The 26,400-nt window shown below is 45.8% G+C and overlaps 1 protein-coding gene across 1 annotated transcript in view; it reads right to left on the reverse strand.

Annotated features, from left to right (window-relative positions):
* The window catches only part of LOC147708518 (kinesin-like protein KIF28), a 685,351-nt gene that overhangs the window by 382,474 nt on the left and 276,477 nt on the right, over positions 1-26,400 (reverse strand). Inside the window, exons 10-11 of the mRNA XM_086927203.1 lie at positions 18,528-18,618; positions 6,274-6,328 (exon numbers count right to left, since the gene is read on the reverse strand). Coding sequence (XP_086783329.1) covers positions 6,274-6,328; positions 18,528-18,618 — 146 coding nt within the window. The remainder of the gene's footprint in view (positions 1-6,273; positions 6,329-18,527; positions 18,619-26,400) is intronic.

A 26,400-nucleotide genomic window follows, 5' to 3' on the forward strand; every position in this document is an offset into this window, starting at 1 on the left:
GAGGCCATGTGACCACCTTTCCCATTCTAAAAATGCCTGGCCCAGGGGGATGGGGTCCCCTGGACCAAAATCGGCGCAGGGAAGGGGGTAGGGGTGGCATGGAGAGCAAACAAATGGTAGATTTAACCCAGATCTCTTGAATGGGGTAAATGTTTGATTTTCTCTACATTCCGTCCATCATCTGTGTGTTTTTTGCTTTCTCACCCTAAGTTCACTAGGTATGCCCAGGCCTGGATCCTGGGTTCACTGTGCCACTGGATTAAAGCTAGCCTAGCTGATGAGGGGTGATGCCTTGAAACCGGTCCCAGTATGCTTGTTTCTGATCCAGGGAGGACATGGCTTGGCAGTTTGGGCTGGACTGTTTAGTAGGACAATGTTGGACACTGTATTGTACATATTCAATAAGTCATGTCATGTAATGTTTTTTGTCTTTGATTTGTATAAGTCTTGTCTTTTGTCATGTTGTTTACAAATGTAAGTACTACATGCACAATGCTTCTTTTTGAAACATTTCTGGGGGAAAGGCAATGACAAAAGCTACAACCTAGCAAAAGAAAACTGCTGAGTCATTTCATCCAGAATCACAGGAATGTTTTAATTTTGGGGAGAAATATTCAGGTGTACATATCTGCTGAAAGTGTTAAATAATTACAGGTTAAGTCATAGACATTGGAAGAAACAATATTTGGGTTTCTTCCACTAAAGAATATGTTGATTGATTGTCTTGGAGGGATTTCCTGTTGAGAAAAAAAACTGGGTGAAACCAGGGTACCTGGTATAGAGGCCAGGCTACGGGGGCTCGGGTCCCCGGGGCCAAATCGAAGGGCAATGCAGACCCAATCCCTTTAAAAAAAAGGGCAGACCCCAGTGGATGAGAGAAGGAGGGCTGCGCGCCCCCTCCCTTTAATTTAAAAATAAGAATTTTAAAAATGAAAAAAGAAAGACCAGGCCCAGAGGAAATCGGCCTGGGAGGGCGGGCCACATGGAAATCGTCCCAGGGAAGGGGAAGGTGTTGCATGTTGATCAAAAGAATGATGGTTTTAACCCAGATTTAATGACTCAGGTGAATGTTTGATTTGCTCTGCATTCCGTCCATCATCTTTGTGTCTTTTGCTTTCTCGCCCTACTTGTGCTAGGTATGCCCAGACGTGGGTCCCGGGATCACTGTACCACTAGATTCAAGCTAGCCTGTTTGATGAGGGGTGATGTCATGAAACCGGTCCCAGGATGCTTGTTTCTGGTCCAGGGAGGAACTGGCTTGGCAGTTCGGTTTGGACTATTCCCAGGAGGCTCAGTGTCAAGACTGATTTGCATATGGCTAGTTCTAAACTGGAGTGGCAAGGTGAGCAAAAACAATGCATTTAACCCGGATCTCTTGACTGGGGGTGAATGTTTGATTTCCTCTGCATTCCATCCATCATCTGTGTCTTTTAATTTTCTAAAAGTGGAATTTTTAGAATTGTGACTTAAAGCCTACATTACCATCAAAGATGATTTAAAATTACAATTCCTTAGAAACTAATCATGACTTTCCTACCTCTTCTCAATCAAAAGTTAGCATTAATTAAACCTAATGTTGTCTAATGGTAGAGGCTTCGTCTCACTGTAGTGGAAAACTAATTTAACGGATTTTGACTACCAAGACATGTAAAACTCAAGAGTACATGTCCGATCTCATAATTATAATTTACTCATCCCTATGGACTGTTGAGGGCCTACCTTAAAGGTGACTTATATGTATTAAAAAGGGAGTTTTAGGCTTGTCAAATTGGCTTTGTTGCCAAGTCGCAATGGAAGTTTCAAACTAATAGCAGGCTGCAATGGCAGGCCTGAGACATGTTTAGAAGGGCTACTTTAGTGGGTGACACAATAATTTCTGCAGGCTCACCAGGAGCATTTAATTTACGGGCCTGGCTATAAGGTATGCCACTTAACTAGGGAATTATACGTAAATGAAATATGCTATTCAGGTGTAAGCCAATTTTACTAATTCTTAGGGAATGAGCACAAGCATTTTATTACTGGTTAGCAATGGGAAAATGCACAGAATACTATCGCCAACATAAACAAATTAAGCAAAAGAGGAATGGTGAGGGCAACATTTTGGGGTGACCCTGCAGTGAGGGCCAAGTCCAACATCCATCATCCTTCTTCTAGCCAACCAAGAAGTGCTGCTCGTCACTTCTGGGGCAAAGAGTGGGCTCTGGGATAGGAGTTTTCAGGTGATCCTACTTTCAGGCCTTTTCATCACTCACGACTATCTACATGGTTCCCCTAGGGAAAGGATTCAGGGGACTTCGATGGATGGCAGGGTTTTTGTTGATACTTGGGTGTTGGACATTTTGTGACAGTAATACCTGACTGAACTCTCTTCTCTGCTACCGAATTCCATGCCTCTCATAAGCCTGGTTGAAATTTTTGGACAAACAGGCCACACTGAAAGCTGAACTTTAATCTCTGTTAGACAAGGTGGCCATCTGTCCGGTGCCCATTAGACATCAAAGTGATAAGATTCACTGTCATATTTTTCTAATGTCACTGATCATACAGGAATTACAAGATCAACAGTCTGAAAGGGGTGAATCTGTTTTGCAGGACAGCCTTCAGAGCATCAGTCACCTGACTATGTGACTCTGCCAAAACTGGGCTTGGCGGATGCTTATCTTAACATTCCAATCCGGGTTCTTCATTACTGATTCCCAAGGTTTGACGTTCTTTTATCACATTTATAGTATATGACCTCCTTTTTGGTCTGAAGTCTATCCTAAGTATTTTTCCAAGGTGGTTGCCCCAGTGGCGACTACCAGATATTGTAAAAGTAGCAATCTATACCAGTCTTGGAATGATTTGTTGTTTAATTCTCCATCAAGGACCAAATATGTGGAGGATGCAGAGAGGATGTGTCAGCTACACAGTTCCATTGGATTACTGATGAATGGGAATGTGCTCAAGTCCAGGTTGGTGCTGGCGCAAGATCTCCATTTTATCAAAGCCCAGATACAGAGAGATATGGGATGGTGTCCATACCAGTGGATAGTGCAAAACATGCATTCACTCACACTTTACAGTGCTCCTATCCAAGCAGTCAGCTTATCCTTGGAGTGGTATGCAGGGAGATTTAGTGAGCAGTAGTCCTTTTCAGGGATGGGAGAAGACTAATTGGTGGGTTCTGTTTCCATATATTCATATATCCTTGTATCTCTATTTGAGCCCTCTCCACAGGATTCAAAGGTGTTGGGGGTGCCTTGGGCTCCACTGTACTTGCTCCCGGTATCTCATCTTGTTCTCCACTGTTGGGGTTCAGCATTGCATCATTATGAAACCAGGATTCCAGTCACGGAGATCAACAAGAAATTGCAGTGATGATTAGTAGCCAAACATGTGAGGAAGAGTCCCTCTGCTACTCCAGACTCAGAGGTCTTGACCCTAGCCGCAGGGCCAGCTCCCGGGCGGTGCGGCCGGTTCCACTGCACCAGGTGCTGGCTTCTTGGGGGCGCTGTGTTTGCAAGTTTATTATATTTTTAAAGCACCTGCTGCAGAGTTCCGTTCCTCTGCAATTACCAGGCCTCACAAAAATGTCAAGATAACTCCTGTGATTCATGTTCTTCATAGAGAGAGATCAGAGTTTTGTATAGTTGAGGTTTTGACTTATGTGACGTTAGTGCAGAGGGTAAGTATGCCTGCTGCAAAGAACTTGTATCAAGTAGATTTCTTTGTTTCTTGCAATTTATAACTTAAAGTCCTAATATAGAACAGTGAGCTATTTACTTTCATCATAGAACTGCATACACACTGCAAAGTATACATTAGAACATTGATTAATGTTGCAAAAAGGGTCACTTTGGCTAAAAATCAATTCTTATTATTAAAGAAAACTCCTAACTATGCTGTTTCTTTTATGACTCTGAGTTTGTGCTTCTCCACACCAAGCACTCTTAAACTATGCTGCCTACCGTAGAGATGACATGTGTCTCCTACACTTTTATTCCTTTGGCTTATCTAACATTTCCTATACATTGATTTACACATGTATGATTGATTGTCTCTGTGTAATGTGTGTGTGATGCAAAGTGCTCTGACATCGTTTACTGGTATGAGTGGTGCTATATATCTAATCTGTGGGAGAGAGTGGTTATGGAGACTTAGTCACTGTTAAAGGGTGCTAGTGGGAACATCTGTGGTGGAGGTGGTCATTGGGGGCACCAACTAACATTGTTGCACTGGCGCCACCAGTGCTGAAGCCAGCCTGCCTAGGCGTCTCAAGTTAAAACTGTGATGCAAAGTTAGATTTATCTTTTCTCAAGGTCTCTGAGAAGATAAGGAACTTGGGACAATCTTAAAGTTGGAAAGTAGTGCCTGTCTGTTTGACTATACAGGCCTTTGTGGGGTCTGTGCGGCTCACGGCTGTGATTCTGGAAACAGACACACTACCATCAAGGCGGCATGAGTAAACAATGAAGGAGAACTTGGTGCAAGCATTTCGCTTGGCTGGCTTACCTGGTGGCCCCCTGGGTAGAGTTGCAGATTTTTTTTAACTGAAAGCAGTCTAAATGAGGGGTGTGGGCAACTCAAGGGTAGACTCACTGAGCTGAGTGCTCCTCACCTCAGAACTTCTGTCTCTTCCAGTTGTGTTCTGGAGGTGGGCAGCAGATGCAGGAACAAGAGCAAGGCCCTTTTTCCTGTTTTGATCACAGGTCTTAATCATGCTGTAGCTTCTGAGAATGTGCCTGTCTATGTGGCACTGGGAACCTAGAGCAATGATGTCTATGTCTTCCTACTGAAGTTGCCTGTATGGTTCAGGTTTTGAAATGCACACCCACTTCTAAGGCCTATAACCATTAATTAGCTTTACAGAAGTGATATGGTTCTGGGGAAATGCATTCCAATGCTGGTACTACAGTCTTTGTGGGATGGTTGTACTGTCTGCTTATCCTCGGCCAGTCTGAATTTGCAGTGGGCTGGTATCAGGGCTCCATGTGTCTCTAGCGGGTTGAGGGAGCACTGTTTTCCAATCAATCAATGCGGAAATGCGCAGCAGGAGACAAAGATATTCCACCTTATGGGGGAAAGAATGACTCAATCTTATTATAAATAATTCTTTAAAAGAGACCACCATACAGAGGCTTCATTCCCCCCGGACCGTTCTACAGACGGACTTCGCACCGCTGCTACCGGGACCTGTGGCCCACATTCAAACGGCCCACTGCCTGGCCTCCGGGTTGACACTGCCTGGATTAGCTCTACCCATACTGGTTCCCCATTAATGGTTTCGCCTCCTGGATTGTTTTGGCATCCACCGATTGACCGGATGCTCTGATTGACCTTATCGCCTGGATCTTATCATCCACCATCTCCCCTCTTAATTGGAGCACTACCACAAACCAATTGACCATTGTCCTGATGATGACCTGTAATTACTCAGGTTGAAACGCCGTCGACTACCCAGCCTAGAACACGTGCATGTTGTGGTCAATCTATTTACCTAAATACGCCTTGAAAAACACTGTATATAACTTGCATTTTTGACGACCTGTATTTTTCTTTTTTTATTATTGTTTTGTAATTCTGTTGCCGTTCACGCTGTTTTTCACACTCCTTGTCACTGCGCTGCCCCACCCTTTCACTTACACGCCCAGTGCTCACCTTGTGTGTTATGGTCATTTTTGTGTGCATGTGCTGTAGTGCCTTCTACATACTATGAAATTATAGTTTATCCTTACGTTCTTTACCTACGTTGGGGTCTTCTCCCTTTTTCCCCCCTCCCCATTTGTTATTGACACCATTGCCTTAAACTGTCCTGTTTTTAAATATTGTCCAGCTGAGACATTGTGTTTGATATAAATTGGAAGGTTGAAGGGCAGTATTCATTATGACAGGATCTGAAAGAGTGACCTGCACTCACTAAAACCGATCTCCACAGTGAATTGAGATTTATTAATACAGATGTGCAGTTTCTGACTGCTGAAATCTAAATAAAAATACTGGACATCAAGCAAAACAAATTACATGATGTATTAACATATTCCCATATAAGTAACTAGAAAGAATACTCCTGGGTTATTACAAAGACTTTTAGGCTGCCACAGGATCAAAGTTGAATTTTCCTTTTAGAATACAAGAAATGTTAAGGTCAGGGTACCACTTCCTATGATGTCACTTCTTGTCATGTCACTTAATATGCAAATTAGTTACTTCCTTATGTTTACATGGTTTCAGTGGCTAAGAATAAATACGAACACATGCCATAAAGTTCCAATTTTTCTTTTTACTTACCCCAAGCCTCTAAGAATTATTGCATTTGATGGCGACTGACCTGCATCACACGAACCTGAAAAAGAGTGGAGTTAGAATTCAATCATGACATAGACTATTTTAAGGTATTAATCAATTTAAGACTATTTTCTGTATTTTCTTGCTTGATCTCAGTACTCTGGGAGACATTTAGTTTGCGAGAGTCGAACCCTTATCGTAAATCGGCGAGGAGCACGGCCAGACTTGCAGTTCATTTATCTCATTAGGAAGTGGGTGGCCTATTGGGTTTCTGATGGTGGAGCTTTAGCTGCCTCTTCTGTCAGAAACCTATACCTGGAAGCTGGTCTGCTACACCAGGATGGGGCAGGCACAATCCTTTTATAGCAAGCCAAACACAATGGATAAATGAGTGTTTTGTTCATGGCAATAAAGCAACCGGCAAATCTAACAATATTCCTGATTCCACCCCATCCACAAGCCGCCTTAGATCATCCTGGATTGATAAGACTACTGTTTCTGGGATTATCCTTGAATGAAACAAATCAGTAATGGATTTAAGACATGCATCATACCATTTCTGTTCTACGCTTAAGGAGGGTAGAGTGAAAGGTAGGTTTTGAAGAGTCTGCCAGTTTAAATTTTGCATCAGGAAGGAAGTGTCTGTTAGATTACATCCTTGGTTAGTGCCATCTGGCTGTCTAATGTGCTAGGGTAAGGGATCTATAACATTGGTCCATGACTGCTGGTCCCATGCCACATTTTCTTATTATACACTTGGGATACATTTATGTACACTGAATCCAAACATGAATCATTACATAGTCAATTCCCGGACGACTGTTGGGCATATGCTTGTCTTGAGACACATCATTTACCCTGTAGTCTTTACAAAGTCCAGCCTTTACAACAAGGTTGGTAGTCTGAATCTGACATTACTACGCGTTACTTTAGCACGCAAGTCATTACAACGACTCGCTGTAAGGGGCACGTTGTTAGACTGGTGTTGGAATTTTTACTTTTGAGTAGACTGGAGTTGCAATTGTAATTTATACTATTCCAAAGTCCAGCACCCCCTAAAGCAAGTCGTTGTAACAACTTGCGTTCTAAAATAACATGTGGTAATGTCGCACGTGGGGGTACTGACTGCGTTGTAACGGCATGCGGGGTAAATACCTGCAGGTTTCCGTCATACAACCGTTTGTCTTCAGTTGACAATCTCTGATGGCACAGAAGCACATTTGTCATTCTGAAGCAAAGACGTACATAACAAACCAAAATATTACTGAATAGTTCCTTTTCTCTGTCAACTAGGGTAACTAGTAACCTAGTCTCTTGACAATCTGGTATAACTTGTAAACCTTGGGTGGTTCCTATTAACTGTTTAAAAGTAGCATTCATTTAGAGAATGGATGGAGAACTTCATTCCTATTTTAAAAAGCCTATCTGGATGTTCTACAGAATAAGGATCAAGTTTCAAGTGTAAAAAAGCCTGGAGTGACATATGCCCAAAGTATTCATCCTTGTTGCTTACTGATTTTATTCCCCAAAACCTTCAACAACCTTACTTACTGTACCTTATAACCAAGCTCACTTTCTCTCACGGCCGACAAAATGTTATATTTCTTCCTTTTGTTAGATTGGGGTGCCCACACTTGTCCACAAGGGCCAGTTGCAGGACAGAATTACAGGACATCTACACAAAATAAATGTATATATGATTCTAAATAGAACTCATGTGCACAGCTAAGTACTCATTAAAAGTTTCCCAATGACTCTGTGGGGAGATACTGGGGACAAAAGTCACGATTCCAACTGGTATTTCCCTGTGAAGTCTCCTGGAATGGAGAATAAGAGGCAGATCTGGGAATACCGGGGCCAATTCCACATGTTTTTTTCCCTCCTGGGGAAATTACAGGCTCATATGTGCAAACATTTATCATCTGCTTAAAGCAACTGGTAAGTGTCGCATGGGCTTTTTCTTGGACCAGATGGATTCAGGGGCAGAGGTTGGCGGAAGGGCAGAGATTCTTTTACTTTAGCTGGGAGGAGTTTTTCCTGCTCCCCCATGCTGGAGTATGAGGCAGGCCGAGTCCCAGTGGCGTAAACAAGGCCCCCGTAGTGTGGGGGCCCCTGAGCTCCAGGGGCCCCCCTCAGGACAGTACTCTGGCCCCAGAGCTCCTGAGTGAGTCCAGAGAGGGGCCCTCCATGTACTTGCAGGGGGGCCCCCTCAAGTTTTGTTACACCACTGCGGAGGTCAGGCCTAGAGTTGTAGGAAGTCTCACAGCTCCTCACAAGTCTCCTGGTGAAGTGTATTAAGGCCCGGAATTTCTGGGTCTAGAATTTGTGCCCCAAATAATTTCAGACCCAGGGACACTAAAAAACTTGTAGTTGCTCAGACCTTTATCACCCACAGAGCCGGACTCGTCGTAGCGGGCACCTGGCCTTTACCCGGTGGGCCCGAGGGGTGGGGACCGGGTTTCTGGTCTTGGGGGCCGGTTTTGTCAACAGTGCTGCAATATCGGCCACCAGTAACAAAAGCAGGAGTGATGTTTTTTACTAGCAGCCCCCATACCCCAGGGCCGGTCAAGCAGCAATCTTCTAGGGCTGGTTGATGTTTCCAGCCCAGCCCTGTGCTCCCCTGGTGATACTGCTCCTGGCAACTCGGAACAAGGGATTTAGGGCCAGATGTAGGTAAAAAACATTTACCGATTTTGAAATACCGAATTGTACCGATTCGGTATTTCAAAATCGGTAAATGATATGTACGTGCCAACATCTGGATTCGTTACCGAATCCTTAACACTTCTTTAATTACCGATTCGGTAAATACCGAATCGGTAATGCCCATTCATTCCTATGGGCTTTGAAGCCCATAGGAATGATTAGGCATTACCGATTCGGTATTTACCAAATTGGTAATTAAAGAATTCACAAGGGTGCTGGGGGTGTCACTTTGACACCCTCTGGCACCCCCAAAACAGGCACAGGTGCCATGTGGCAGGCATACCTGCCCTAAGGGCAGGTCTGCCTGTCAGATGACATAGGTGTGCATGCACACATGTGCATGAACACCGGAATCGGTATTTTACCATCAAATTGGTTTTGATGGTAAAATACCGATTCGTAAAGGCTCCTGGGACTCTGAAGAGTCCCACCTACATATGGGTGGCTTCAAATCGGTAAATTTACAGATTTTTTATTTTACTGAATCGGTAAAATTACCGAATCGGTAATTTTACCGATTCGGTAAAATATTGCCCCCTACATGCCAAATATTGTAAACCGGTCGGTAACGGCCGAAAATACCGATTTTGGGCCGTTACCGGCCGACCTACATCTGGCCCTTAGTGGTATGTAGTAAAAGCGGCCAATACACCTCTTTGAACACTAAACACCCCTGAATGGAGGGTGGTGTTTTAGCAATAAGTGCTATTTCTAGATCTTTACGTAACCACCTAACTCTTTCTATAAATAATATTTAAAGTATCAATCTGTGAAGCTGAAATCTCTCAGCATGGATGGAGCAGTATTCTAAGTCAAAAATATACACTCCAACTGCATAAAAAATTCTTATTTAGTATTCAACCATAAAAACAAACAGATACCCCCGTTCACAGTTCCCTCTAGGGCGCGCGCGCAACTCTCCTTACAGCACCGCGCACCACCTCGCGTGGAGCGCGCACACATGAAGTCGCACGAGAGAGTCGCGCCGCCGGCCGCTTTGAAGAAGCGAGCGGCTGGAACATGGCGAGTGTAGGTAAGGAGGCGGGGGGGCTGGTGGCTATGTGGGAGCGTGGGCAGACTGTGGCCTTTTGTTTAAGTATTGCTGTTAATCAGAGCCCCTCCACGGGCTCTGATTAACAGCAATACTTAAACAAAAGGCCACAGTCTGCCCGCGCTTTACTAACAAAAGCGTAGTCAGTTTCCAAACACAGCGGGTACTTTAGCACACGCTGTGATTGGAAACTGTCTCTACGCTTTTGTTAGTAATGCGCGGGGCAGACTGTGGCCTTTTGTTTAAGTATTGCTGTTAATCAGAGCCCGTGAAGGGGCTCTAATTAACAGAAAAACTTAAACAAAAGGTCACAGCGGCTGGGGAAACGGCGGAACAGAAGGCAAAAGGGGCACAAAAACAAGGGGGAAAAAACGAGTGGAACAGAAGGCAGAAAGGCACAAAATATGAGTGGAACAGAGGGCAGAAGGGCACAAAAAATGAGGGAAAAACAACTGGAACAGAGGGCAGAAAGGCACAAAATACGAGTGAAACAGAGGGCAGAAAGGCACAAAATACGAGTGGAACAGAGGGCAGAAAGGCACAAAAACGAGGGGAAAACGAAGTGGAACAGGGCAGAAAGGCACAAAAAACAAGTGGAACAAAGGGCAGAAAGGCACAAAATACGAGTGGAACAGAGGGCAGAAAGGCAAAAAAAGAGGAGAAAACGAAGTGGAACAGAGTGCAGAAAGGCACAAAATAAGAGTGGAAGAGAGGGCAGAAAGACACAAAAAACAAGTGGAACAGAGGGCAGAAAGGCACAAAATACGAGTGGAACAGAGGGCAGAAGGGCACAAAAAACGAGTGGAACAGAGGGCAGAAAGGCAAAAAACAAGGGGAAAACGAAGGGGAAGAGAGGGCAGAAAGGCACAAAATACGAGTGGAACAGAGGGCAGAAAAGCCCAAAAAACAAGTGGAACAGAGGGCAGAAAGGCACAAAATACGAGTGGAATAGAGGGCAGAAAGGCACAAAAAATGAGTGGAACAGAGGGCAGAAGGGCACAAAAAACGAGGGAAAAATGAGTGGAACACAAGGCAAAAGGGGCACAAAAATGAGTGGAACAGAGGGCAGCAAGGCACAAAATACGAGAGAAACAGAGGGGCAGAAATGCATAAAAAACGAGGGGAAAACAAAGCGGAACAGGGCAGAAAGGCACAAAATACGAGTGGAACAGAGGGCAGAAAGGCACAAAAAACAAGTGGAATAGAGGGCAGAAAGGCACAAAATACGAGTGGAACAGAGGGCAGAAAGGCAAAAAACGAGGGGAAAACGAAGTGGAACAGAGGGCAGAACGGCACAAAATATGAGTGAAACAGAGGGCAGAAAGGCACAAAAAACGAGTGGAACAGAGGGCAGAAAGGCCCACAAAACAAGTGGAACAGAGGGCAGAAAGGCACAAAAAACGAGTAGAACAGAGGGCAGAAGGGCACAAAAAACAAGGGAAAAATGAGTGGAACAGAAGGCAAAAGGGGTACAAAAATGAGTGGCACAGAGGGCAGATGGGCACAAAAAACGAATGGCACAGAGGCAAAATACAGAATACAGAAATATAGGGGCAGCTAAGAACAGAAGGCAGAACGGGCAGAGAGGCACGGGGCAGCGAGGGGAACAGAAGGGAAAACTGGGCAGAGACACGGACAGCGAGGGGTACAGAAGGAAAGACCAGGCAGAGAGAGCACAGGGACAGCGAGGGGAACAGATGGAAGAAAAAGGGGCACGGACCACGTACAGGCAGCGGGGAAGACAGACAACAGCAGTCAGAGACACAACAATGAAAATATAGGCAATACAATAAATTTACAAACTACCCTTAAGACCCTTATTTTGGCTCTGTATGTGTGACAATGCACGTTTTTAGTGCCATTTGTTGCCGCAGACACGCACAGTTTGGTTCCTGGCGCACATAGCCATGGTTGCAGCGCACAGAGACCCTCCACTGCCGCACACAGAGGAAAAAAATTAGAGGGAACATTCTAGCAACTATGTAGGTTGTCCTTCATGCACACCGCAGCTGCGATCTGAGATGGTCTTGTCTGCTCGGGTGGGCAGCTTTCACAGGGGAGTGCTAAGGAGTGGACTGTTCCCTGTGGCAGCCTAGTGTGCACAGATGGCTTCCCTTGGCTGTGTCTCTTTAAGGGTGATAACTTCTGGCTCTCTGTGAGCTTGCTGTGTACACTTGCAGTGGTGGAGCATACATTTCTCTCCTTCAGCTTCACAGAGAGCAATACAGTTTATGGGGACAATGTGGTTGCATACTGAGGTTTTTGCTTGACTCTGTTGTTGCAGGGCAGGCTGCTCTGTTGGCTTTTCTGCTTTGGACTTGGCTGCCTTTTGCTTTGCTGAGTTGGCTGGACCCTTGGATGCTTTCTGGGCTGGGTAGCTTTGGACTTCATGGGGCTCTTTGTTATGGGTGCATAGAGATATACATTTCAGGCTAAATGTGAGGTGTCCGGCATGTTTGTGAAAATGTCTGCTTCGTTGAGGTGCAGTACCATGGGCTACCGCTAGGTGGTGCTGCAGTCACTCTTCACTCTTCTATTGTGGCAGGGAGCCCCCCAGGGCTTCTTCCTTCTATTATACCTCACCTTCTCATGCAGAAAAGCTTCACTGACAGGTGGGCAGTGCAACATGCCACACCTCGAGGGACCGGGGCATGTGCATAGCCGGTGTGTTGCCCATAGTTCTTTTACACTTCTTCGCACTGCTCACCTCGCACCGTTCTCTCAGCAGACGGATGGCAGCAGACGTGGGGAGGTGCTGGAAGGTCTCTGTTCCCTCCCTCTCATGCGGTGAAAGGGCTCTCCTCCTTCTTGAGATGACATGCCCTCTTCCACAGGGCATACAAGACCGGCCGATCCTAAGGATGTATCTCCCCCTCCTTCATGGCAGTAGAGGTAGCCCGGCATGTGGGGTCAGACCCATGTCACCAATGTAATGTTGTGGGCAAATGTTGTGTGTGAAGACACAAACACTTTGTGCATATTAGTTACTAAAACTGGCCTGAACACATGCAGTCTGGCTCTTTTATTGGCAGGGTCACTTAACTGGTGATGCATGTGTTAGATGGGTGTGGGTGTAAAGGCAAGCCCTCAAACGTGTGGCTGGTGAACCGGTACATGTCTGAACACACTACAGGGGGTAGGAGGGTAGGGAACTGGGGGTCAGCTTTGTTTGTGTCTGGTCAATAGAGCAGGCACTGAAACAGTGTCTTTAAAAGGTACACGCTATGTACTGGTGGCTGGTGACATCTGAAAGTGGTGAGGCGTAACATTAATATCGTACTGTACTGACTCAAAAGAAATGGGGCTTAAGCTTACCAAAGTGTTACCCCTGGCGACATGGAAGTTGAAATATGTGAAGGTAAATTGATAACGCCCTGTAAGAACTTCTACCAAGCCAAAAGCCCTTTACCCATCAAGGGGATTATACAGCAATTATACATTTACAGCCCCTTTAGACATCTCGACTGAAATATTCTAAGAATTAAAAGCAATATTCTTCCACTGCCGCCTACCCGCCTACAAGTCACCTAGAAGGCCAAGGGACGACCGCAGTGCTTCTTTGCAGGCAGTGGGAAAGAAGCCGCCATTGTAGAACAAACCTGAAAATGTGGAGCGGTTGGCACCATACTACCCCCTGTGCACCCTGCTCACTTCACTCAGAGCCCACCCTGCCTGCTCCCCAACTCTCTGCTCATGCACTGCCTTACCAACTCCAAGCCCATTCTGCTCTCACGTTGTGCCCTCTGCACCATGCCCAGAAGTTTACACTCTACTCCTCCTTTTACCCTCAGTACTGCCTTCAACCTTTGCACTCACGCTGGTCCTTCTGCATGAACACTGCCCCTTTGAACACGGGCCACTCGGCTGCTACACTGCCCTCCACTTCTCTGCTCCCTGCCTCATTAGCTCCCACACTCTCCCTACAAATGTAGGACCCCTTCGCCGAAATACTCCAGCCGCCCAAGGCCCATAGAATTTGGCGCCTACGGAAAAACAGGTCTCAGTAGCAGGAAAATTTACCTACTGGGTTGTCTTAAAGCATGGTTGCAACATCACACCAGGCTCGGCAGAGTACAAAGGTGATTGCCGATTGTTTGCTATAGAGGTAGAACATTTATTTCTTTAAATGGCAGGTTTATCGTCACAATGCTCCTTTTGGTTTATAATTATTTTACCTTCATTTTATGATTTCGCATTTCTATAAATACCTTCACTGAGAAATGGAGCCTTGTGTTTGTAAATCAATAGCTACCTTCATGTTTCTATTGTAAATCGGTATGAACTCTTAGGTTTGAGGGAGGAATGTAGTCATCGTGTTGAATTAAAAACCCCAGCTACAAGTTAGGCTGACAAAATAAGCAAGTGAAAATCTACAAACGCTGGCGTGTGTACCAAAAACATACCAACTCTCTTCCCGTTTTAAATCTTGATCTGCATTCCCGCATGTGTATTTTCATGGTTTAAACATTTGAAATGAAATTTGCTGTCATGTCTGCTTCACTTTTACCACAGCTCATCCGAGTAACTCTGAAATCATGTCAATTTTTGGCAATTCAAAATGCAATTAACACAAACGTCTGTACATTTGCAAGAAGGCCGCCTGCCTCAAAATCCAGATGAATAGCACCCACAGAGGGCAGCGGTACTTCTTAGTAGAATTGTGCAGTAAAGTGTGTGTCACAAGCAGTCGCGGCCGGCATTATGGGCGGGGGGGAATGGGGTCGCGACGACCGGAGGGGATGAGGGGGGAGGCGGTAGGGGTTTAATGGAAACAAATATAAAATAAAGTAACTTACCGTCCCGTCCGGAGACTCCCGACTCCCGCCGTCTTGGTTTTCGATTCCTGCAGCACTGTGCACGTCATCAGGAAGGCGGCAGGCAGCCTCCCTCCTCTCCACCGCAGCGTTGATTGGTTAGTCCGCTGCCCCACCCACGTCATTTTCTCTCTGTATGCAGCAGCATACAGAGAGAACAGGGAAAGTGGGTGGTGTTGCTCGAGGGCAGGGGGGAGTGACTTGCCCACTGTACTTCATACTGACTGTTTGGGCGGCCTCAGGCTGCCCAAACAGACAGTATTAACAACAGTGGGCAAGCCACTCCCCCCTGCCCTCGAGCAACTCCGCCCACCCCCAACCAGGAACCTCTGCTTTCTCGCCGTGCGAGAAGGCAGAAACAAATGGTAGTTATTTATTACGGCAATAACTACCATTTGTTTCTGCCTTCTCTCACCATGACTTCTAAGTGTACTCTGACAGACCAGCATCATCTGTGCCAGCCTGCCAGCTGGAGCTGCCCTCGTACCAGAAAAGATCAGAGAGGAGGGCCAATGCCATTTGTGATCTCCAGATCGGCAATTTACTCCAGCACTTGAGTGTCTGAGGAACAGTCAGCAGTGAGTGAGTGTGAGTACACAGACACTTCAGCTACAGCGATAGCCCGAGGCAGCAGGCATTATTTTTCCCACCACTGAGTGGGGCAAACACTAGAGAGTGCTATGCAGGGCTGGCTTTAGGGTGGTACCAGTGCAGACTCACCTGGCTCTGAGCCAGGGATGCTACTGGGCTTAGGAATAATGTATGGGAAGAACCTTCTACAGACTTCCTTGTGTGTCCAGCAGTTTTCAGGCAATACTAAAAATGTTAAGATAACCCTGGTGATTAATGTTCTTGCTGGAGACAGATCTGAGTTTTTGTATAGTGGTAGTTTTGATTTATCATAAGGTAGCACAGAGGGTTCATTTGCCTGCTGGAAAGAACATGTACCACACAGATCACAGAACTCTTTTTTATGTGGATAGCTCAGTGGGTTACTGCTTTTGTCACAGAGATCCTTTCGTTACTTTGCAGTTCATAAGTTATATCCTAATACAGCACAGAGGCCTATGAACTGTCATCAAAGAGCTGCATGCAAACTGGATGGTATAGGCCAGAACATTATGTTTTTTACCCGTTGTCCATCATCCTAATGTTGCTAATAGGGGTTTGGTTGGATAGAAATACATTCTTATTAGTAAAGCCAACCCCCACCACTGTGGTATGCAGTGGCAGCTCCTCCCCTAAGGCGGAGGAGCTTTACACCACTGCCAGGAGCAGCAAAGAAAGGAAAAAATAAAATGATGACGGAATTGTTATTATCATTTTATTTTTTCCTCCTTCTGCGGGAGTGCGTGATGGGGTGGGGCTGAGCTGCAGGGGAGGAGTGGTAGACACTCTTGTGTGCAATGACTATTTGGTCGGCCCTCTGGGTCCGCCCAAACAGTCATTCGCACTCCCCTGTTCTCCATGCAGGCAGCATTACAGCCTGCATGGAGAACATGCCCACCCCTACAGACCCGGACTAAGCGCTGTGTCACAGCACTCCATTGGAGCATTGTGATTGGCTTAGGGGTTGGGAGCTGACCAGGAGTCAGACACAGGCGAGCAGGAGAGAAGACACAGGACCCAGTGGCGGCAAGGTAAGTTTTTAAAATTATTTTCTTTTTTAAAGCCCCGCAAGCCCTCGAATGCAAATGACCCCCACCGACAAGCCATGCCCGCCGCTCCTGGTGGTATGTTTTTAATTCGGAGTCTTTGCTTCTCCAGACCAAACATTTTTAAAATATACTGCTGACTAGCATGGATAACATGTTAACATGTGACTCCTACACCTTGTAATCCTCATTGTCTCATGCAGCATTTACTATAGACTAATGTACGCAGGTATGATTAATTGTCTCTGTGTAATGTGCCTGTGATGTAAAGTGCTCTTTCACCAAACACTGATAAGAATAGCACTATAAAACAAATTAAATGGATATTGGAGATGGGCTATGGAGAGATGTGGGGCATTGTTGGAGAGTGGTAGTGAGGCAATCCCTGGAGAAGAAAGTTGTTGCGAATGCACCAAAAAATATTGTTGCAGTGGGCGCCAGAGAGCTAATGCCAGCTCTGAGACAGTGAGTGAGTGATGTTTGTCACTGTGCAGTTTGAGAATGATATCATTAATGTTTAGTACTGTATAGCGGGAGGAAAAGTGGTTTGATCAAAAATAAGTTGTGTTAAAAAGTGTTTATTCAGCCAAGTTACAATGGCCTGGCAAATATACACTGACTTCGGAGATGAATGTGTTAATTTTGTTTTTTGTACTGCTGCTGGTCAGAAGATGTGTACAATCATGTAGAAAGTGAGGAGGTCCTACAAGTTAGTAGGAGCGTTTTGATTTTTAGAGAAGGGTGTTGACGTAATATGTGCATGGCAGAAAGCTGAAGAAGAGTGGGGTATTGGTGTTGGGTCCTGTTGAGGAAGATTCCAATGAAGTTTCAGAGTGCATCACAATCACTGCAGATCATGTCTATCACGGTGTAACCCGAGAGAAAAGGAGATGAATCCTGGTTGGCTCAAGGGGGTAGAAAGTTGTGTATGTATATACTAGGGTGGGTGGAATTTGCGTAATCGCGTTACGCAAATCTCCGCGAAACAGTAAAAAATCTCTGCGAACACGCAGAAATTCTGCAAACACGCGGACTTGCTTGTTCGCAATGCTTTTTTCCTGTTTGCAATTGCTGTTTGCGTGCTCGCAGGGAAATATCTCGCGAACACGCATTTTGAGAACGCGAACAAGCAAAAAATTCCGCAAAGTCGCGGAACGCAGAATTTTGGGCAATTTCGTGTTCTCTGCGGAACTCGAAATTACCCAAATTCCGCGAGCGGAACGGAATTTACCGCCCAGGCCTAAAATATAGTGCTATATGTTGCAAGCCTACAACTGAAAGCATTTAGAGTTTCTTGTTGCTCAAATAGGTGTAACTTCTGACATTTATATGTTTCCTGGACTTTGTTGCTTGTTTTTTTTTGTGAGAAAGAGTCACTCTAATTGTCACACATTTGGTCGGTGAATGTCACTCATGAAAACACTGAAACCATGAAAATGTCACACATAACCAATCTGAAATCTTGGCAGCTATGCAGAGGGGCCGCACTTCACCACAGGAAGGTGGGGAGGATGCCAGTTAGCCCCTAAATTGCTGAATTACAATTCATTATGTACATTTTTGTTCCTGCTGTAGACGTAATACCTTCTCTGTTTTTATATATTGAGAATGTTAACGCCATCTGAGCAAAATTCACACATCTGTAATGCTTGAATACAAAAATTAACTGTTACAGGTAACCACCTATCTTTACCAGACTACCAGGAGCTATCTTGAAGTCTTTTGTAGAAGATTCAGTTACATTTCATTCAGTTTACCAAGAAGCAGTTTAATTTGCTCAACACTGAAAATTGCACAGGCATGACCGCATCATAAAACAAATCCATAACTATGTGACACACTTTGCAGTTGCTGAATTGCATAATTCTAGCAATGCGCATATCACTGCACATCATGCTATTGTCATAAGCACTGCACCATACATTGACTTATGTTAGGTCTCACTCTATGCTTATGCCAGGGTCACTGAAGGATAAAAAAATAGCAAGTAATGGAATCAGAGCAGCAGAATACCAAAATGGAACACCAAACCTTCTTGTATGAAGAACTTGAGGACTCCAGAAAGCTGAGGGTCTTCATTGACGTTCAACAGATACGGGAATGACTGCATCATGCGCCGTTCCTAGAGAAAGTTATCAACAAAATACATGCTTAATTATAAGAAACAAACTGTATGGATTGCAAGCTGAAGATGTTGAGACATAAACACAAAAGTGAGTTTAACTTTTTTGTAATCATGTCCTAGCGATTCTCAATAGTTGACCAAAATCATATAGGTTGCATTCAATCTTCACCTGTTTGGAAACATCAGAACTGTTTTAACTCAAAGGCAGATCACCATTTTCATCTGTAGCAAAGATCAACCAAAAAGCTGACAGATGCAAACCAGAGACGTTTTAAGGCATGGGGAAAATGGTCAATTGCCCAGGACAGTGTGAATTAGTTTGAATGACTTTTATCAATGCAAAAAAGAAATGAGATCAAACTGGTACCAGTGACTTTAGATGGCATTCTTGCAGAGTAACCAGTACAGTTAATGGAAGAATGAAAGTCCTCCCACGGCATGGCGAGTCGTGGTATCCTGCCTTTTTTCACTTTTCAGGGTGCATATTTTACTCCGGTGTGCTCAACATTTGTGTGCCCAATGGAGACGTTGCCTTATGTGTCGCCAGTACAGCACAATACACCCGACCTATAGTAAAGAGTAGATAGTTCCCGCTCACTAGATTATGGGTGAGACTGAAAGCGGGTAGTTGCTAATTTGAAAGGTAGGGAAAGAGGACCTTTAACCTATGCCTTACGGAGGGTGTCTTCTGATCCCCTCCGGTGAACCCTATTTGTACCGTCCCCTCTGAGTGTGTATAGTGTGGCTGTGCTCATGTATGGTATTCGTGGGAAATATGTGAAGTATTATCTTCTCTGTAGATAGATTCTATCTCACAGAAGAAGTGGTGTCTTGCATCAGAGTGATGATCATTCTAGCTTCAAAGTAATTAATGACGGAAGTGACCCCTCAATAGTTTTGTCCACATCTTGTTTCTGGACAGCAAAGCATGTTCAATCCAGAGATCTGTTTTGTAACAATGCCTGGGTGAAAGTGGTTTGTCTGTAGAGGCTGCTCGGTCCCAGACTCTGACCAGGCACATCAGATACCCACTTGCCGTTACTTTCCAATATGCATTTTCTTGACTGTTGTTTTTTCTTTTCCTTTCAAATCTGACGTTGGCAAAACATCTGACCCTATCCTGGTTTCCTGCCAATGCTCCCTGTTTTGGAGAGGCACTGGCCAGGTGGAGCCAGTATCTTGTGTATGTTGTGATTTCAATCTACAGCACCAGCTGAAAGTACACTTTTCCAAGATCAGGGCACTATGTGCTGCTATATCCTCTAAAACTAAGAAGAATCCCAAGACAATGAATAAGTATTGCTGCTGTGATCCCTGAAAGATAAGCTGCTGATCCAAACAGCACTATCCTAGCTACAAGGACATGCACAAATTGCAACAGATTGATATCTGTACAGAAAACATGGAACCCACATTCCACCTGGGCTGCCTCAAGAGAGACTTAGGGGGTCATTAGGATGGCGGCCTATCGGGAAATGGGACTGCCCTCCATAAGTGCGGGGGTCCTGTGAGGGCCATTAGGATGTGCCCGCCAGAGTGGTGGGTGCATCCTGCATTCCTGCGATTGTGGCGGGCGGTGCACTCAGCACCGGCCGCCACAATGCCAGGAAGGCATGTTGTGCACTTCCATGAACAACATGGCAGGCACCACGCGATGACTGCCATGTTGTGCTTGGAACTGCAGGGGGCTACCATAGGTACTCCCCATGTGCACCCCCCAGCCCCCAGAGTCCCTGGGGGCCCACAACGGGCCCCGCAAGCACTTACCGCCTGCCTTTCCGTGGCGGCATTGAAGGCATATTAAACTCTTTTCTGCCCTGTTAACTTGTTCACCGGGCGGAAAAGCAGAGGACCGTCTTTCCGTCTGCCTCGGCCCCCCCCGCCATAGTAATATGGCAGGGGAAATTGATGGGGGTGGTGGCGATCCGCCCGAGATCCTAATGGGCCCCTTAATCTTCAAAGAAGTACAAAAGGATTGTGCCTGCTGGTGCACCGGCACTTCTCTTAACCTAATCCTTGTACATTGAAGCTAAACTCAGTATTGTTCACTTCTGTATGTAGTGACACTTGTATTGTGAAAACCTACCTCGAAAGATAAAGGGGGCTGAAGAACAGGTAAGAACCCCAAGGTTTTGAACCAGCTCACTTACAATGATGCATATTACAATATAACAAGCACCTTCTACAGTATCTGGGGGACTGGACAATGCTCCAGAGCTAGTATTCAAGTGGTGTAAAGGGAGTGCAGCATGAAGTAAGTGACGCAGTTGTGATTTTGTGGGATCCAATATTACCTGTTTCTAAGCCATAGAGAATTTTGGTGTTTCACTCTTTGGCTCTATACTCATGGGGTCTATTGGCCAGGTTAGCTAAGCTGAGTTTCGGAATTGTTGTCAGCATCATCCTACAACGTGCAGTTACCAAGTAATCACACTAAAAGGCAAAGGCGGCTCCTGTGTAATGGCAGAGAAGCACCGCCCCACTCGTCAGAGTCAGTCACAGAAAAATAAAATTATAGTAAAACAATATAATTTTATTTTTCTGTGAATGGCTGGCAGACACAGGTGGGCTGCGACGGTGCCATGAAAGGCAGGAGTGGTGGACACTTAGAAGTGCGCATGTAAGTATGGCAGGCCTTCTTAGATAGGTCAAACAGACATGCGCAATTCTATTTCTCCAACCCGACTTTGTTCACAGCAGTGTTGGAGAAAAACTGGAGGCTCCTAGGCAATATCTGAGCAGCAGAACCGGCCACTCAGACCAATCCTGGCATCGCTCTCATAGCTGGAGAACACCATCCAGATTGGCTGGGGAGCCTGACACCCTCACAAAACAAGGTATTTTTTTGTAATCAATAATTTCGAAGTCTCCACAGTACATTTTAGACCGTTTTATGTCATGGGCACTAGGCCTACCACAAAAGTGAGGTACCTTTGTTATAGGGAGACTTTGGTGAATGCTGGGTGGGTGGAAGTTTGTGCCTTCACGCAGATACCAGTACTTTTCATCACATAAATGTGAGGAAAATGTGTTTTTTTAAAACTAAGTTTGAGATTTGCAAGGGATTCTGGGTAACAAACCTGGAGAGAGGCACAGAAGTCCCCCATCCTATATTTCCCTTGGTGTCTAGCTTTTAAAAATGTACAGGTTTGCTAGGTTTCTCTAGGTGCTGGCTGCGCTAGGATCCAGACTTCATAGGTATGTACCCACCCCTGAACTTTAAAAAAAAATCTCCTGGTGGATAGTTGGCTTTCTGCCCCCCGTGGGCCAGATAAGGGGCTACTGCCTCCATTTGCCTCATGAGGAGCAGAAAGACTGTAGCAATTTTTGTTGGGTCGGGGCATTGGCATGCCCATTCTGGGCAGCCCCCACCCCTACATACAAAAAAAAATCCCTTGTGCCTAGTGGGCTTTCTGACCCCCACGGGAGCAGCTATGGGGCTATTGCCCCCATCTGCCTTCTGGGGGACAGAAAGACTGTAGCAAATGTTTTGGGGGTGGGGGCATTGACATGTCCATTTTGAGCTGCCTCCACCCCTATGTACAAAACAAAATCCCAGGTGCCCGGATCAAGGGCCATTGTCCCAATCTACCTCCTGGGGGGGGGGGGGGAGGGGCATAAAGACTTATGCCTTTCTGGGGGGAAGGGTGGGGGCATTCACATGTCCATTGTGGACAGCCCCCACCATTGGCCTATAAATAAATAAATCATGGTGTCTAAGGCGCTTTCTGCAGAGTCGGAGGCTACTGTCCCCATCTTTCCCCCTGGGGGTTGGGGGCAGAAAGACTGCTTATACCAGAATTTAGGGGGGAGCAAAGGCCCATGACCAAGGTGCCACTCTCTCCTCCCTGGTGGCTAGTGGGTGGATTATTATTAATAACGTATTAAATTATTCCAGCCTAAAGCCTAATTGCTAGGCATCAAGGCAAGTTTCCCCCATTTACCTTGTGGTCAGTTGTTTGGCAACCACCCTTTTCACAATTTTATGCATTACTGGTGACGGGGTGGTCCGCAGTTATCTTGTGTTCGGAGTATCCAAATCGCAATTATCTTGTGTTTGGAGTATCCAGATCGCTCTTTTGTTGGGAGAGTCCCAATGACACCTCTCTTAAAATCAATTGGAGGTTCACCAGTAACTATGGACACATTAACCATCTCAAACATAAAAGGGACTAGAACCAAAGCATACTTGTGAAGAAAAAAAGCAGGAATTAGATCGTGCAGGGAACCCAACTTCATTTTCAGCATTCTAGCTTTGACTTCATTGTACTTGATGCAGGTAATGACCCATTCAATTTTGCCCAAAAGTGTGCCTCGATGGATCAGGAGTGGTGTAGTCCCTAGACAGACTTTGGTGTTCCCCGCTGCACTTGTCTCAAATTTAAGAAGTCAAAGGTAGCAATTTCAAATAACAGAAGTATAGAACACATTTGGTCCGATTAGAATGACAGACAATGGAGTCGCAACCTTAAAGTTTTTAATTAAGGATTTTAGGCATACAGTAATTAATTCAAAATAGTCAAAATAAATGTATTAATTGTGAGGATTGTGGTGTATCATATGGTATGGTTGTGCACCTTTACCATGTAGTACACTTGTAAAACTATCCTGGGTCCAGTCAGGCTAATTTGTAAAACATTTAGATAAACCCTGGGCAGCTGTGGCTTCGAGAAGCAAGGTGTAATCAAAGTAACTAGTTAGATGCACCAAAAAGCGAAACACGAAAGTCACAAAACACAAAAAAGATATCCACCAATACATAAAATAGATATGTTCATGAATTTCTAGACACCAAGATGAGCAAAATCCACCAGAAGATTCCAGAGGTATAGATTTGTAAGTAAAACGTAAATCTCAGCTTTTTAGTCCAAGGTGCAAACAAGCATTGGTAACCGTAAAGTTTAAAAACATTTGAAAAGTTTGCAAGAGTTGTGTTTGGGTACTCTGGCACAAGGCGGGTGACCAAACCCAACAGGGAGAATTTCAGAGGGCCACTAAGGAGAACATAGACTGCTACCAGGTCACCAAAGTGGTGTCAAGTGAAGTTCCACACTTATATCACGACTGCCATAGACTTCACTGGAGTGGTCTTGCTGCTGAGAATGCAGGATGCTGAAAGATGCTCTGGGTGCTGTGAGGTTGCTGGGTTGTCATTGCGGTTATTCCTTGGCCAACAGGTAAGGTGAGGTAACTTTGGCCACAGGGTCGGTCTACCAGTCTCGGTACACAGCGGGTCCAGTGGTATCCTTTGGTGTTTCTCTTTGGCACCCAATCTGGGCTCAGACATAACCTCCAGGTCAAGCAGGCTTTGGCAGAACCTTTGGGCACTGATGATCTGTCACTTGGGTTGGCCAGCGGCTTTCAGCAGTGAGCCGGAGAAAGCAGCTACAGACTTGCTGGAATAGTTTTCTTTAGTTGTGATGGCCCTGGTATTGGTTCTAGGGGGTCAGCTGATTGACTCTTGGAGTCACTTGTTTGGCCTGGGGCCCTAGAGTGACTTTTATGTGAGCCAGGAGCCAAAGGCACAGTCCTCTCTTTGTCAACCCACCATACAGTCCAGCAGAAGGTGCAGCCTTTCTTGCCAGGTAAAGGGGTCAGCAGGGCAGACCTTCTTCAATACTTTCTCCAGTTCCATTTTGATCTGACTTGAGGGTGCCAAAGGTGCCATACTGATCCCCAGAAAGTGCTGTGGGAGAATGAAGCAGTTACTAGCTAATGGGCTACCAGGATCTGTCCCACCAGTGATGACTTCCAGCTATGTGTGGCATCTAGCAATCCCACAGTGCACTATTCTGCCAACTCTCAAGATGTCTAAACCCTCCCATGGATGTTAGGTGCTTGGCAGCCCACCGTAGAGGTGTGGCTACCTGTGTGCTACACGCCCACGGGAAAACCAGAACTGTGACTGGTCTTGCCTCTCTGCTCTCGCCGTCAGCTTGTCCATATGACCAAAGGTGCTGCCTCATCTTTGAAGCCCTCCTTCGGGGTGAACACTGTGAATGGCTTCCTGCAAGGGGAAGGTAAAACTTTTTCCTATATCAGGCTTCTATTCTATTATTCTTGAGTCTGGGAGACAATCACACTACTTCCCAGGGGGGCAGAAAGCTGTCTGGTGGCCAGGAACTGTGCAGGCCATTGGACAAATGGGGCAACAGAGTGGAAACTTTCTAAAAGTTGCCCTTCTTTAAATGTGACATTAAATTTGACATTGGCATCAAGCCGGGTTTAGTGCCATGATTAATTTAATACCTTGAGATACTCATTTTAGTAGTACCATTCAGATGTTAACCGGACTGAGAGGTAAGCCGGTAACTGTGTTAGCCAATGGGGCTACTAATATTTAGGAAGTTTTGCTGTAAGGACATATTAAAATAATTGTCCGACTTAACAATTACAGCTCCCTGCCTTAGAGCTCCATTGACCTTCCTTAAGGGAGACTATATATATTGTGAAGGGAAGAGGGGATTTTGCCATTGGTAATAATAATATGTTATGTTATGTTATGTTATGTGGTTTTTATTAGGCGCGCAAATGCTCCAGCTAAGGAGCGTCTTGGCGCCAGACAAGGCAGCTACACAACACAACTAAATAAAACAGCACAGAACACACAAACTAAGGAAATAAAAATGTTTTTAAGGCGCGACGAAAAGAGAGCACATCGCTCATGGCGCGAATTGCCGGGGGCAAGGAGTTCCACAGAGCAGCGGCCCGCACTCGGAATGAGCGACCACCGGCCCTGCTTCGCTTAAAGCGCGGGACCACAGCCAAATCGAGATCTGACGATCTTAAGGGTCGTGCCGGAATGTAATTGGCCATGAGTGTCGTGAGGATCATTGCAGGGGACCCCTTCAAGATCTTATGGGCGACGCAGAGGACCTTAAACTGAATCCGCTGCGCCACAGGGAGCCAGTGCAATGCTCGAATGGTGCTGGAGGTGGGACAGAATCTAGGAAGACCCACCACCGCTCTCGCAGCAGCATTCTGGATCCGCTGCAGGCGCCCTATCTCAGCTACATTCAGTCCGGCCAACAAAGAGCTAGCATAATCCAATCTAGATATGACGGTAGCTTGGATCATGAGCTGCCGGGTGGGGGCATCAAAGAACTTTAGCACCGGACGGAGCCCACGCAAGATGCCGAAGCAGCAAGCAGCCGTGCGTTTAGTGTGGCATGCAAACGTAAGGGAAGGGTCCAACCAGACCCCGAGGTTTTTAAGCTCGGCGACTGGGATGGGAGCGGAACCCAACTCCTCCGGCCACCATCTCTCTCCCCACAGTTCCGGTCGCCTACCAAATACCATCACCTCGGTCTTACTAGCGTTTAGCTGGAGACAATTAAGCGTCATCCACCTAGCGACCGCCCTCAGTCCTTGTTGAAACCTAGGAGCGTCGACCTCCGCATCCCCGCTGATCGTGACCGCTAGCTGGGTGTCATCGGCATATGATACCATGGTCATACCCCATAGTTTGACAACCTCAGCTAGCGGCCTTACGTACAGGTTGAACAGCGTAGGACTCAGCGAGGAGCCTTGGGGGACGCCCAGGTTCAACGGGTGGAATTTAGACTGAAAGGGTGGGACGGTCACGCTAAAGGCCCGGTTTGATAAGAACGACCGGAACCAGTCGAGTGCTATGCCGGAAACACCAGCATCCTCTAAACGCTGCAGAAGGATAGGGTGCGAGACGGTGTCAAAGGCAGCGCTTAGATCTAATAGCACCAGCGCTGCCGTTTGTCCCGCGTCAAGCACGGAGCGGAGGTGCTCCACCATATACAGCAGAGC

This window comes from Lissotriton vulgaris, chromosome 6 (genome assembly GCF_964263255.1).
Source record: "Lissotriton vulgaris chromosome 6, aLisVul1.2, whole genome shotgun sequence".
Classification (NCBI taxonomy): domain Eukaryota; kingdom Metazoa; phylum Chordata; class Amphibia; order Caudata; family Salamandridae; genus Lissotriton; species Lissotriton vulgaris.